Raw genomic sequence first — 16,051 nt, forward strand, 5'->3', positions numbered from 1 at the left:
AAGGAATGGTTTGATAGAGCAGACGCAGCACGGATTCGTTAAGGGGAAGTCGTGTTTGACGAATTTATTGGATTTCTATGAGGATGTGACTAGTGCAGTGGACAGAGGAGAACCGGTGGATGTGGTGTTTCTAGATTTTCAGAAGGCGTTTGATAAGGTGCCTCAAAAGGTTGCTTCAGAAGGTTAGGGGGTATGGAGTTGGGGGTAAGGTGTTAGTGTGGATAGAGGATTGGTTGTCTAATAGGAGGCAGAGAGCTGGTATCAATGGGTGCTATTCTGATTGGCGGTTGGTGACTAGTGGAGTGCCCCAGGGATCGGTGCTGGGGCCTCAGCTATTTACCATTTACATAGATGACCTGGAGGAGGGGGCTGAGTGTAGGGTGACGAAATTTGCTGATGACACAAAGATGAGTGGAAAAGCAAATTGCGGGGAGGGTGTGGAAAGTCTGCAGAGGGATCTGGATAGGCTGAGCAAATGGGTGAGGACCTGGCAGATGGAGTATAATGTTAGTAAGTGTGATGTTATCCACTTTGGCAGGAATAATAGTAGGAGGGATTACTATTTAAAGGGCAAAAAGCTGCAGCATGCTACAGTGCAGAGGGACCTGGGGGGTCCTTGTGCATGAGTCGCAAAAACCCAGCCTGCAGGTGCAGCAGGTGATCAAGAAGGCGAATGGGATGCTGGCCTTTATAGCAAGGGGGATAGAATATAAAAGCAGGGAGGTCTTGCTGCATCTATACAAAGTACTGGTGAGGCTGCAGCTGGAGTACTGTGTGCAGTTTTGGTCGCCGCACTTGCGCAAGGATATTTTGGCCTTGGAGGGAGTGCAGAGGAGGTTCACTAGGCTGATACCTGAGATGAGGGGGTTGGACTATGAAGAGAGACTAAATAGACTGGGTGTGTACTCGTTGGAGTTTAGAAGAATGAGGGGGGATCTTATTGAGACGTATAAGATAATGAAAGGGATGGATAGGGTAGAGGTAGAGAGATTCTTCCCGCTTAGGATAGCAGGACTAGAGGGCACAGCCTCAAGATAAGAGGGGGGGGTGAGTAGTTTAGATCGGAGTTGAGGAGGAACTTCACTCAAAGGGTGGTGAATCTCTGGAATTCTCTGCCCGTTGAAGTGGCGGAGGCCACCTTGCTAAATATATTTAAGTCATAGGTAGATAGGTTTTTGATAGACAAGGGAATTAAGGGTTATGGCGAGAGAGCGGGAAAGTGGAAGTGATCCACTTCAGATCAGCCATGATCTTATTGAATGGCGGGGCAGGCTCGATGGGCTAGATGGCCTACTCCTGCTCCTATTTCTTATGGTCTTATGTTCTTATGTAGAAACACAGCCAAGTTCCGTACACATGAGTACGGCCTCAACCAGGATCTTGGGTTCATGCCACACTATCTGTAACCCCCACGACTTGGCTGGGCTTGCAAAACCTCATTAATTGTCCCGGCTAGAGACAATACACATCTCTTCAATCTGTGTTTGGCCCTCTCGCCACTCACATTGTACCTTTTAAGACTTGGTTACCTGTAAAGAGTTGCTTTCCAACCATTATCTTGTAAATTGAGTTTGTCTTTATATGCCCTGTGTGAGTGAGACAAGTCCACACTCACCTGATGAAGGAACTTGAGACTCCAAAAGCTAGTGCTACCAAATAAACTTGTTGGACTTTAGCCTGGTGTTGTGAGACGACTTACTGTGCTTACCCCAGTCCAAGCCGGCATCTCCACATCATGGCTACCATTGAAGTTTGACAAGACATTGGTACAGCCACGCTTGGAATACAGTGCACGGTTCTTGTCACCCAATTATAGAAAGGATATTATTAAACTAGAAAGAGTGCAGAAAAGATTTACTAGAATGCTACCAGGACTTGATGGCTTGAGTTGTAAGGAGAGGCTGGATGGAATGGAACTTTTTTCCCTGGAGCGTAGTAGGCTGCAGGGTGATCTTATGGAGGTCTACAAAATAATGAAGGGCATTGATCAGCTAGATAGTCAACATCTTTCCCCAAAGGTATGGGAGTCTAAAACTAGACGGCATAGATTTAAGGTGAGAGGGGCGAGATGCAATGAGTCCAGAGGGGCAATTGTTTCACACTCAGGTGGTGAGTGTCTGGAATGACTGCTGGGGTAGTAGTAGAGGCGGGTACAATTTTGTTTTTTAAAAGCATTTAAACAGTTACATGGGTAAGATGGGTATGGAGGGATATGGACCAAACATGGGCAATTAGGAATAGCTTAGTGGTTAAAAAAAAAACCTGGTGGCACAGACAAGTGATCCGAAGTGCCTGTTTCCGTGCTGTAAACTTCTATGACTTTTTTAAAAAAAAACAAAAATTTAAGATTCTCCCAGTCAGTTTTATTTGCAGATCTTTCCAAATTGAATTCAGTCTTCAACTGCATTGATGGGATTTAAACTCCTGTTCTCTCAATTATTAGTCCAGTAACATAACCGACTGCACTTGTACCTTATTAGTTGCATAACCTAAGCATTTATTGTTGAACTGAGTATAATATTTCAGTCTTCATTGCATTACTGTAGGGAAGTTTTTAAAATTTTGCCAAACAGCTTTACGTTGTACTCTGCTATTGAATCGTCACATGATTCATATTTGCATTTGTAATCTTAACTCATCGTGCCTTCCATAGACTTCTGCCATTTGCATTGAAACAAGGTGATATAGTAAAGTCAACATATATTTGAGTTTGCAAGGTCGTATAAACAGCAATAGATAGAAACATAAAAGATGGGAGCAAGAGGAGGCCAGTTGACCCTTTGAGCCTGCTCTGCTATTCATTATGATAATGGCTGATCATCCAACTCAAGTCTAATCCTGCTTTTTCCCATAACCTTTGATGCCATTTGCCCCAAGTACTGTATCCAGCCGCCTCATGAATACATTCAATGTTTTGACATCAACTATTACCTGTGGTAATGAATTCCACAGGCTGACCACTCATTGGGTAAAGAACTGTCTCCTCACCTCCACCCCAAATGGTCTACCCCAAATCCTCAGACTGTGACTCCTGGTTCTGGACTCCCCCAGCATCATAGAACATAGAAAAGCTACAGCACAAACAGGCCCTTCGGCCCACAAGTTGCGCCGATCACATCACTACCTACTAGACTTACCTATAACCCTCAATCCTATTAAGTCGCATGTACTCATCCAGAAGTGTCTTAAAAGACCCTATCGAATTTGCCTCCACCACCACCGGTGGCAGCCGGTTCCACTCACCCACCACTCTGAGTGAATATATTCCATCGGGAATATATTACCTGCATATTCCCTGTCTAGTCCTGTTAGAATTTTATAAGTCTGAGACCCCACCCCCTCATTTGCCTGAACTCCAGAGAAAACAATCCTAACCTAGGCAATCTCTCCTTATCAGTCCCTGGAATCAGCCTGGTAAACCTTTGCTGCACTCCCTTGGGAGCAAAAGCATCCTTCCTGTTTCTCTACACCCTCACTATGACTGTAACGTTACATTCTGCACACTCTCATTTCTTTGTCTATGAACGGTATGTTCTGTCTGTAGTGTGCAAGAAACAATGCTTTTCACTGTATGCTTATACGTGTGACAATAATAAATGAAATCAAATCCCCAGAAAAGGAGACCAAAACTGCACACAATGATTAATATTTGTCTAATGGTGACATTGGTTGGGGATCCAGTGTTGGGCAGGACACTAAACTTGTGCTTGAATAGTGCTCCTCTCGCTCCTGAACAAGAAGACATACAGGCATCCAGAGGATGACACCATCTGGTGTCAGCCTAGATTGTGATCAAGTCCTAGAACAGAGTTTGATCAAGCAACTGAATAAATAATCGTGGGTGTAACTGTCATTCTGTTACAGAACGTGTTCCTAATTGTTGAAAACAGAAAATTGAAACACGTAACCAGGAATCACATGTGACACTCCGCTAGTAACAATTCTGAAGTTCTTGCAATTTTTTGCCACTGATATTTTGATATGGTTACTGAGAGCTGCTGCTGTTAGCCAGTTTATCATCTGTGCTGATGTCTTTTATATGTGGCATATACAACAATAGAATCTTTAATGTAGTGAAACATCTTGAGGTGCTTCGCAAGAGGATTCTAAAACAAAATTATGACACCAAGCCACATAAGGATATGCCAGATCAGATGACCAAAAAAAAGCGTGGTTGTGAAGAGGCATGTTTTAGGCAGCCTCATCAAAGAGGAAAGCAAGGAAGAGAGGCTGAGAGATGTGGGGAGTAAATTCCAGAGCTGAAGGCATGCCACCAGCAGTGGAACAATTATATTTCGAAGTGAACAAGAGGCTACAGTTGGGGTGAAGATAGCTGAGCATTGTGGAACTGGAGGAAGTTAGAGATAAATCGCAGCATGGCCGTGGAGGAATTTGAAATGAGAATTTTTATTTCAAATGTTGCTTGTTGAGGAGCTGCTTTAGGTTAGAAAGTACAGAAGTGATGAGGGGGGGGAAACAAGTTGCTGTGATTTAAGACTCAGGCAGCAGAATTTTGGATGACCTCAGGCTTATGAAGGGTAGAATGTCAGCGATCTGCCAGGAGTGTAATGGAATAGTCGAGTGTCGTTGAAACAAATACATGGATCAAGATTTCAGCAACAAATGAGCTGAGATTGGGCAAAGTTGAGTAATATTGTGGAAGTGGAAATACTGTCTTAGTGGTGGTGTGACTATGAAGTAGGAAGCTCATCTTGGGATCAAACCTGACACCAAGGTTATGAACTGGCTGACTTAATTTTAGTTTATTGACCAGGAGAGGAATGGAGTTTGATATGGGGACAAAAAACAGTGCCTTCAGTCTTCCCAATATGTAATTGGAGGAAATGTCTGGTCATCTTGGATGTCGGTTAAGCATCTATAATTTAGCAACAGTGGAGTTGTCGAGAGAGTTGGCAGTAAGATTGAGCTGTATCTCGCCAGCATACATGTGAAACTAATGTTGTGCCTTTCTATGATTTCACCGAGGGGCAGCATGTAGATGAGAAATTGGAGGTGGCTGAGGATAAACAGCAGAGGTAACAGTGCTGAAGCAGGAAAGAAGCATCTGCAAATGATTCTCTGGCTATGATTTAGATGGATAACAATGGAACCATCTGAGAGCAGTCCACCCAGCTAACTGAAGGTGGAGAGGCATTGGAGGAGGCTGGTATGGTCAACCATATCGAAGCCTGTTGGTGGGTCAAGAACGACGATAAGAGATTGTTTACCTTTGGCACAGTTACGTAGAATGCGTTTTGTGACTTTGATAAGAGTTTTCAGTATGGTGATATCGGCAGCAACCTGACTGAAGGGCTTCAAAGTGGAGCTCTCGGAAAATTGGGCATGTATTTGGGAGGCGTCAAAACTGAAGGACTTTGCAGAGGAAAAGGAGGTTAGAGATGGGGCAGTGGTTTTCAAGGCTGGAGGGATCAAGGAATTTTTTAAGGGGAAAGAAATGATGAATTCTATCATTGTTGTAACTATTCTTTTATACTAAATTAAAAGCTTCAAGAATTCAACTTCTGTAACCTTGTAATAAGTCCAGTCTGAAATGATTACATCCTAGTTTGTTTTAAGAATTGCTTGGGCATCTTTTCTTAGATTTTCCACTTAGAAATCTTCAATCGCTAACAAGTTTCAGGACTAGTTTATCAGATTGTACTCTGTTTAAAAGGCGAGTTTTATGAGCTTGTTGCATAATGTGTTGGTAGAATATTTGTATTGAATATTTGCTTAATACAGCCTTAGATAACAACCTGAATACCTATTTTAACTGTTCTTCTTGCATGGGATTGGACAGTGAGTTTCCTCAGGCTAACAATTATTGGAACTACTGTAGCCAAGACATTCTCGTATCTATTCCTGGCTGACAGCATCCTATCTTGGAGAGATGGTGGGAATGCAGTCTCAGAACTTTGCTGAAGTCAGGTGAGATCATTTGGTATGCCTGCTTAGATGTCTGAACAAGCCAGTTCTGGAAAGAAGAAGCCAGCCACAAATGCCACACCTGAAGTTGCCCTTTGCCAGTGGTGAACATAAGAAATAGGAGCAGGAGTAGGCCAACTAGCCCTTCGAGCCTGCCCCGCCATTCAGTAAGATCATGGCTGATCTGTCTTGGCTCAGTTCCACATTCCCGCCCTCTCCCCATAACCCTTAATCCCCTCTCTTATCAAAAACCCATCAACCCGCGTCTTAAAAATATTTAGCGAGGTAGCCTCCACCACTTCAACGGGCAGAGAATTCCAGAGATTCACCACCCTTTGAGTGAAGAAGTTCTTCCTCAACTCCGTTCTAAACCACCCCCCCTTTATCTTGAGGCTGTGCCCCCTAGTCCTACTATCCTTTCTGAGCGGGAAGAGTCTCTCCACCTCTATCCTATCCATCCCATTCATCATATATGTCTCAATGAGATCTCCCCTCATTCTTCTAAACTCTAACGAGTACAAGCCTAGTTTATTCAGCCTCTCCTCATAGCTCAACCCCCTCAACTCCGGCATCAGCCTAGTAAACCTCCTCTGCACTCCCTCCAAGGCCAAAATATCCTTGCGTAAGTACGGCGCCCAAAACTGCACACGGTACTCCAGCTGCGGCCTCACCAATGCCCTATACAGCCGCAGCAAGACCTCCCTACTTTTATATTCAATCCCCTTCGCTATGAAGGCCAGCATCCCATTCGCCTTCCTGACCACCTGCTGCACCTGCAGGCTGGGTTTTTGCGACTCATGCACAAGGACCCCGAGGTCCCTCTGCACCGTCGCCTGCTGCAGTTTTTCTCCGCGTAAGTAATAATCCTTCCTACCATTATTCCTACCAAAGTGGACCACCTCACACTTGCCAACATTAAATTCCATTTGCCATTTCCTGGCCCATTCGCCCAGCCTATTTAGATCCTTCTGTAGACTCTCCCCACCCTCCGCACAATTTGCCTTTCCACCAATTTTGGTGTCATCAGCAAATTTTGACACCCTACACTCGGTTCCCTCCTCCAGATCATCTATATAAATGGTAAATAGCTGAGGCCCCAGCACCGACCCCTGGGGCACTCCACTAGTCACCATCTGCCAATCTGAATAGCACCCATTGACCCCCACTCTCTGCCTCCTATTTGACAACCAGTCCTCTATCCACGCTAACACCCTACCCCCAACTCCATGCCCCCTTACCTTCTGCAATAACCTCTTGTGAGGTACCTTGTCAAACGCCTTCTGAAAATCCAGAAAGACCACATCCACCGGCTCTCCTCTATCCACCGCCCTAGACACATCCTCATAGAACTCCAGTAAATTTGTCAGACACGACTTCCCTTTAAGGAAACCGTGCTGCGTCTGCTCTATCAAGCAGTTCCCCTCGAGATGCCTCGCTATTTCCTCCTTGATGACGGATTCTAACATTTTACCTACAACAGACGTTAAACTAACAGGCCTATAATTCCCCGCCTTTTGCCTGGCACCCTTCTTAAACAACGGCGTAACATTAGCCGTTTTCCAATCTTCCGGCACTTCCCCGGAATCCAGCGACGTCTGATGATGATCTCTGCTGATGTCTTGTTTGCAAGCCCGCTGTCTATTTTGCATATGTGTATTATTATCCTTCAAACAGCTCTTGACATTCTTCTTCAATGTCTCAAGCTAGTTTTTTTTTGCTGCTCAAAGCTGACTCCACTACTTGCAAGTTATTGTTGGGTCCACTACAGGACTTTATGGTTTTGACTTTGGACTCATACTTCACATCAGGAATAATTTCTCATGCCAATCCTGGTTTCAATTCATCTGGGCCTTGCAGTATTTTGTTGCCTTTGCATTCTATCAGAATGAAAACAATTCCCACTGACCTTAGCGGTTTTGAAATCTCGGAGCCTTGGGTCATATTGAATTGCAAAAATGTCCAAGCTGTTTTTACGTGAACCGCATCCTTGAACTAAACTGATAAATTTGACAGCAGCACTATGCCACTGTACAGCAACACAATTCAAACAAATGCATCAATATTTTAGGTTTGGTGTTGCCAAATAATGTTTTTGTGCTTTTCATACTTAATTATTCAAGTGGCAGGGGCCCAGAAATGTATGTCGTGCTACCATGTGTATTATGTTGTCTTTATTTATCGTGGCTAAGCTGTGGGACATGTTATGGGAGCCCTATGTCCCTATAACCAAATCTGTTGTTGACTGTAACAATGTATATATAGTTTTCATATTCACAAGATTAATTCAAAACATCTATTCTCTTTTGATGGTCACCAAAACTAGGAATAGTTCCATTAAAAATGGACACAATTTGTGTCAGTTTGTCATAAGGAAACCACAATGATGTACTGTTTAATTGGGGAGAGATTGCAGAATGTGGTTGTGTAGAGGCGTCTGATGAATCACAAAAAATTAGTATGCAAGTATAGCAAGTGATGAAGGCAAATTGAATGTTACAAGGGAAATAAAATATAAAAGTATAAAGATTTTACTGTGAAGGGCATTGGTAAGGCCACATCTGGAATACCATGTACAGTTTTAGTCTCACGAAAAAAATATAATTACGTTATAAGCAGCACAGAGAAAGTTCACTCGACACTTTCCTGGAATGGAGTGCTTATCCTCCGTAGAAAGGTTGAACAAGTAGAACCTGGGCCCGTAGGAGTTTAGAAGAATGAGTGGTGATCTTCTTGAAACCTAAGATCCTGCGGGAGCGTGATAGGTTAGATACCAGGAGGAGTTTCCACTTGTAGGAAGACTAGAATTGGTTTAAGAATAAGACATCTTCCTTTTCAGACTGAGGTGAAGAGAAATTCTTTCTCTTTCAGGGTCTTTAGTGTGCGGAATTCACTCCTGCAGAGATCGATGGAGGCTGGATCATTAAATTTATTCAAGCCTGATTAGGACAGACTTTTGTAGACAAGGGAGTCAAGGGTTATGGGGAGCAGACAGGACGGTGGAATTGAGGCCACAGCTAGATCAGCCATGATCTTATTGAATGGTAGAGAAGACGCAAAGGACCAAATAACCTACTGCTTTTTTTGTTGCTCTTTGTCATAAATATCCTCACCGACAGTAAATGCCTGCTCTAGGTTTGTTGATGACTAATTTCCCTTGAGGGGCAGCATGGTGCCACAGTGGTTAACATTGCTGCCTCACAGCGCCAGAGACCCTGGTTCGCTTCTGGCTTTGGGTCACTGTTTGTGTGGAATTTCTTCCCGTGTCTGCGTGACTTTCCTCCAGATGTTCCAGTTTCCTCCCACGGTCCAAAGATGTGCGGGCTAGGTTGATTGGCCATGCTAAATTGCCCCTATGTGTCCCAGAATGTGTAGATTAGGGGGATTAGCAGGGTAAATAAGTGGGGTTACGGGGATAGGTCCTGGGTAGGATTGTTGTCAGTGCAGGTTCGATGGACTAAATAGCCTCCTTCTGCACTGTAGGGATTCTGTGATTCTAAGTCATTATGGTTTTAGTAATTGTGAGAAGCAGAGTCCATTCACTTCTATTTGATCATGTAAATATAGTTCTGGACTACTACTGTACCTGACACTCTGGTGCCATGTATGGTTTAACAATTAGTAAGCTGCATTGCATTGCATAACATAACACATATATTAAAACACTAATTTCCCATGCCTTTTTAGAGTTAATTCTCTGCTCTGCAGGATCTGCTGCAGTAATCAGGGTCATCCTGTGTAGGCAAGAAAAATGGGGGCATTGCATGATTAATGTACCATGAAGTAGTGAGTTAATCAGTGATTTAGCTGAAAGATGGTGAGCTTTTTCATTTCTACCTCAAACATGTCCACTTCGCTGATTTTTCTAGTGGTAGTCCATATGTTTATCACTAAATGTCTGCATGTTCAAGTGTTTGTTGTTGAAACCCAATAATTAAGGTAACAATGATAGACCTATGAATAAGTCTTGTGAAACACCACAAGTTGCAGCTGCTGAAAAAAATCACTTTTTATTGAAGGAATGAGTGGTGGTGTCAGGCAATTATTGAATAGACTATATCTGGGAATTAGTTGAGGTGTACCTGAATATTAGAGTTCTAGGAATATTAAGCACCAATTTATTTGTCTCATTAACTTCAGATTTTGAAGAGTTAGATGTATGATATATCTTCATTAAAGAGTAGTAACAGCAGCAACAACCTGCATTTGTATTGTCTTCAAAGCTTCTCAGTTATCTGACCTGATGCTTATAGCTGGAAGTTAAACTTGGAAGGGGGTGTAAGTTGGAGAATCAGGACTAACATCTTACAGTTTTTGACTTGAGTTACCAGTAAGCTTAGTTCCCTACAACGGATTGAGGAATTACCATCTTCACATCTTTGAAGTTAATCTTCCCTTCTGAATCTATGCTTTCATTAAGTTAACTTTTGCAAGCGATATTCTGCTTTGTCTCTTAATTCTGGCAGTTCCCACAACAGAGGTAATATTTACTGGATGTGGTTATTGTTTGTATCTTCCTGTCTTGAAAGTTTTAATTCTTTTGATTTTTAATTTCATCTGTTTTCAATCAATATCTCTACCAAGCAACCAACTACTTTGCTTCGTAACAGAGATATATGTCACCAAGACCTAGTGCTTGGTCTAATTCAGTGCGTTCAACCTAGAAATTATTTCTCTGGTATTATTAAAATGTTCTTGGTAAGCTGTACTGTTTAATTAGGGATTTGAAATGTTTGTGATGAGGTCAATGATGTCCAACTCTTAAGAGAAGAACAGCTTATTATTCTTTAATGAAAGTATTGCTAACCACTGTGCCGCCCAATTCCGGGCAACACTACATTGGAAAGACAGACAAGCAACGGAGGAGGCATAGCCCAGATAGTAAAAGATGATGTAAGAACATCAAAGAGAGGATCTGACCTCCGAAGATCATGAAATAAAATCTGTATGGCTCAAAATTAGGAATAGCAAGAGTCAAAGCACAAGTAGGAGCGGTGCATAGGCCCCTAACAGTAGTTGTACTGTTGAGGAAAGCACTAAACAATAACTTATTGGAGCTTGCTACAAAGGATATGTAATAATTATGGAGAACTTAAACTTCATACTGATTAGAACTGTCGAATTGGCAAGATGGTCTGCATGATAAGTTTGTAGAATGTCTTATTACTGTTTTTTTTGGAGCAGTACGTTGTGAAGCTGGGGATAAAGCTATCTTAGTATTATGTAATGAAGCAGGGTTAATTAGTAATCTTACATTTGAAAATGACATACTCCAATCACAAACAAGAATTTTAAACTTAAAGCCAGTTATGAGGGGGGAAGTGACTAAGATTAATTGGATAAATAGACTCAAAGATATAGAAGTAAATGGACAGTGGAAAACATTTAAAGAAACAATTAGAAATTGTTAGGGTCGCAAACCAGAACCCCACGGTATGTTATGAAACCATATTAATAAAACGTGGAGTAAGTGTGTCTTCGGGCCGCTGATTCGTTTTTACAAGAAGAATAAAACCATTTATTGAAGATGAAATGTTGGATTATTGCACAATACTTATTGCTCCCTCATTAGCTTAATAAATACACAGATTCTAAGATTAACACTGATTACAAAGTACATCTTAAACTACAATAGTCTCCTTAGCACACAGTTCCTTTTAAGTACACAGATTGGCTGCGGTCAAATGCACGCATACTGCTCTGAACCCAAGTTGGTGTCTATGGCTTTCTCCTTTGAATCATACTAGAAGATTGCCGCATAAGAGTTTCCAAAAATACACCTTAAAATCTTCTCTCAGCAGTTTGTATTCTGAAATCCTGTCCAGGTTTTTCAAATGACAGTGCTAAACTGAGCTTCTCTCCAGTTTTAACAGCAAGTCCAGTCTAGGATTTTATACTGCTCCCTTTAGAATTTCTTCACCTTGACTGCTTTACAAACTGTTCATAATTGCTTTAACTCTCTATTCCTAGACTGCTAAAATGGCATCAAGTATTTCATTTACTGAAGTCTGCTGTCCCACTTCAAATCTGGTAACTGCAACTGTCTCTTTAACTCAGGACTCTGTTTATTCCTTGAATTCTTCTGAACAATATCTTGATCTCTATTCACTTAAATTCAGTCATCTTAAACATGCTTTCTCTCTAAGTTCCCTGGTTATCTGAGCTGCAGCTGGTACTCCAAGAAGCCTGCCTCTTTGTAGCTCCTTTCCAGTCTTTCTTCTGGCAGAATTGAGACATGTTCACACTAGTCTCCAACTATAATGTAACCAGCTAAAAGCGTTTTTTTTATTAATTGTGCCTCTAGTAGCTAAGCAATGCCTATACCTTTGCTACCTTATTTATTCTTCACACCATATCCTCTCTATCTACAATAGAAACACATCTGGAACTTAACTTGCCCCTACAAATACACCTTTGTCCAGCATGAATCTAATTAAAGATTTCAGCCACAGAAACATTAATTTAAACAGACTTAAAATTATACCTTAAACCTAATGTTTAAAACCATCCTTGTTTTCCTAAAAACAGGACAAATTATCATGGGAATGTAGAAATGGCTGAAGCATTGAACGGATATTTTGTTTGCCTGACAGTAAAAGACAAATTTCATATCAGAAGTAGATTGTTACCCAGGGGCTGAAAAGTGTGAGAAAATGAAGGAAATTAATATCAACAAAGTATTGGAGAAATTTAATGGACTAAAATACAATAAATCCCCAGGGCCTGATGGCTTACACACCAGGGTTCTAAAAAAAACTACAGCGATAGTGAATGCACTAGCTTTGATCTTTTTGTCAAAATTCTTCAAATTTGGGAACAGTCCCATTAGATTGGAAGTTGGCAAATGTTGCGTTGCTTTTCAAAAAGGAGGGAGAGAACCATGAACCACAGGCCAGTTAGCCTAGCATCAGCCATTGGGGTAATGCTGGAATAGGTTTTTAATGAAGTCTTAACAACGCACTTAGAAAAGCATAGTATGATTAGAACAAGTCAAATGACTTAACTAACAGAAAATCCTGTTTGACAAATTTATTGAGTTTTTGAGGATGTTGCTAGTAGGGTAGGTCATGGGGAACCAATAGGTGTGTGTATCTGGATTTCCAAAAGGCATTTGATAAGGTAAAGGTTCATTGGCAAGATGAGGGCTCTTGGGGTTGGTGATATTTTAGCATTCACGAGGGATTGACAAGGGGTAGAACACTGAAGAGTGCAGCAGAACAGAGGGACCTGGGAATACAGATATATAATTCCCTAAAAGTAGCGTCACAGGGTCGTAAAGAGTGCTTTTGGTATATTGGCCTTTATAAATCAGTGTTGAGTATAAGAGTTGGAATGTTATAGTGAAGCTGTATAAGACATTGCTAGGCCGAATTTAGAGTATTGTGTGCAGTTTTGGTCACCTAATTACAGGAAGGATGGTAATAAGATTGAAACAGTGCAGAGAAGGTTTACAAGGATGTTGCCAGGACATGAAACTTAGTTACAGAGAAAGGTTGAATAGGTTAGGACTTTATTCCCTGGAGCATAGAAGAATATGGGGAAATTTGATGGAGGTGTATAAAATTATGATGGGTATAGATAGAGTGAATGCAAGCAGGCTTTTTCCACTGAGGATAGGGGAGGAAAAAAAACTAGAGGACATGGGTAAGAATGAAGGGGGAAAAGTTTAAAGGGAGTATTAGGGGGACTTCACACAGTGGTGGGAGTGTGGAATGAGCTGCCAGATGAAGTGGTAAATGCGGGCTCGCTTTTAACATTTAAGAAAAAATTGGACAGGTACATGGATGTGAGGGGTGTGGAGGGATATGGTCCAGGTGCAGGTCAGTGGGACTATGCAGAAAAATGGTTCGGCACAGCCAAGGAGAGCCAGAAGGTCTGTTTCTGTGCTGTGGTGTTCTGTGGTTCTATGGATTGGTGAATGGTTAGAAAGCAGAGATAAGCAAGACTTTTTTTTTTACAAGGTGACAGGCAATGAAGAGTGGAGTGTTGTAAAGATCAGTGCCATCAATCTATATTATTGACTTACACTGTTGGTTTCGTCATCTATCTGCTGATAATAAGCTAGGTGGAAAGATAAGCTATGGGGAGGATGCAGAGGCTACAATATTATATATTTCCTTCAAAACTCATCCCCAAACTCCGTGGCCTGGGGCTCAGCTCCTCCCTCTGTGACTAGATTCTCAACTTCCTAACCCACAAACCACAATCAGTAAGGATGGGCAACAATACCTTCTCCATGATCATCCTCAACACCGGTGCGCCATAAGACTGTGTTCTCAGCCGCTTACGAGACTCCTTGCACATCTGTGATTGCGGCCAAATTTCGTCTTCCCCTCCCCCCTCAACTCAATTTTCAAATTTACTGATGACACCACTGTAGTGAGTTGGACCTCAAACGGTGATGAAACTGTACAGGAAAGTGATAGAGAAACTGCTATGACGATAATAATCTCTCTCAATGTCATCGAGTTCAGGGAGAGTAGCGGAGGACGTGCCCCTGTCTACATCAACAGAGACAAAGTGGAAATGATCAAGCGCTTCAGGTTTCTAGATGTCCAGATCACTAACAACCTGTCCTGGTCCCTCCATGCAAACGCTATAGTTAAGAAAGCTCTCCAATGCCTCTGGGAAGAAATGAATTCACTCAGTCAGATGATTCTTTGGAATTCTCTACTTCAGGGTTGTGCATTCTCCCATCAACGAATACATTTAAACTTGTATAGACGGATCTTTCGTGTCTTGGGGGAGTATGGGGATTGGGCAAGAAAATGGAGTTGAAACTGTGACCATGTTGAATGATGGACCAGGTTCAATGATCTATGCCTGCTGCTATTTCCTGTGTTATGTAGAGTTGAATGTACCAGTGTGTATAATGGATTCTCTTTACAATACTTATAATGTTTAAAATTGATGTAAGGCTTCCATGTAAGTACTAGATTTTGAGTCCAGAGTTCTGAAATGATCACAACAAACCCACCCACAATTGTGAATAGAAGCTATCTGAAAGAAAAAGATAGTTTTGTCAGCTATCCAATAACTTACATTTATATAACAGTTATTACTATAAAATGATAGATTTGCCTTGGAATACTTGTGGCACAAATTATAAGTAAAAGTTGAGAGAGATTACATAAACTTGGCTTGTATTGCCAAGCATTCAAAAGATTGAGTGATGATCTGAATAAAGTGTTTGAAATTATGAGGAATTAGAATTGAAGGAAAAAACTATTTCCTCTGAGGGAATTCCGATCAAGCAGGCTTAATCCTAAAATTCTAGTTGCCTTGCTTAGTGAAACCAAGAAACACTATTTCTGCTTAAAGGGTAGTGAAAATCTGAAGTGTTCGTCTTCATTTCCTCAAAGACTGTGGATTTTGAATCATTTTAATGATTTTTTGTTAGATAAGGATGGCAAGGGAAATGGAGCAAAGACAGGTCAATGGTGTCCAAGGAGAAATCGGACAGGGTCTAATCAATAAATAAAAGTAGGAGTCAAAGGCACATAGGTACTTATTGTTTATTAGCAATGGTGTAATTCATAAACCTTGTAGAACTGTAGTGGTTGGTGACAATAGCAATAGTTACAGAAAATAGAGCATCTGAGTATTATTTTGAAAAGTGGGTGAACTTGACAAAGTGAATTTTCACGTCAGGGATAGAGTCGCGTCTAAGCAACTATGCCAAAAGGAAGGAGGTGGAATTAGTTTCGAATATTTGGCTCCAGTGAAGTCAAATGGGGCCTATGCAATCCATCTTTTGGTAAAGAAGCTACAGTAAGATTTGATACATAATTACTGTTTTATGTATTTAGTGTGAATAATAGGCAGTAATTCCTTTTGTGTTGAAGAGCCAAGTATAGAACCAATTATATGTTCATTTTTGTTTTATAGGCCAATGCACAGTTGATTCGAGAAGTTGATGTAGAAAAAGTAGCATCGTTCAATAGTCCATATGTAAGTGCAATAAAAACTCTGTGGAATGATCCAGGAATTCAAGAGTGCTATGACCGAAGGCGAGAATATCAGTTGTCAGACTCTGCTAAATAGTAAGTACGTGACTTGTTTGGAACATCTTGGATAAAACCAGGATATGTGACAAAGAACAAAAAATTACAGCACAGGAGCAGCCCCT

General features: G+C 41.4%; 1 protein-coding gene across 1 annotated transcript in view; it reads left to right on the forward strand.

Moving 5' to 3' along the window:
• LOC145358598 (guanine nucleotide-binding protein G(q) subunit alpha) overlaps positions 1–16,051 on the forward strand; it is a 129,079-nt gene that overhangs the window by 78,872 nt on the left and 34,156 nt on the right. Inside the window, exon 3 of the mRNA XM_080212789.1 lies at positions 15,811–15,965. Within this exon, the coding sequence (XP_080068915.1) occupies positions 15,811–15,965 (155 nt within the window). The remainder of the gene's footprint in view (positions 1–15,810; positions 15,966–16,051) is intronic.

This window comes from Carcharhinus amblyrhynchos, chromosome 26, assembly GCF_965287045.1.
Source record: "Carcharhinus amblyrhynchos chromosome 26, sCarAmb.v2.hapA, whole genome shotgun sequence".
Lineage (NCBI taxonomy): Eukaryota > Metazoa > Chordata > Chondrichthyes > Carcharhiniformes > Carcharhinidae > Carcharhinus > Carcharhinus amblyrhynchos.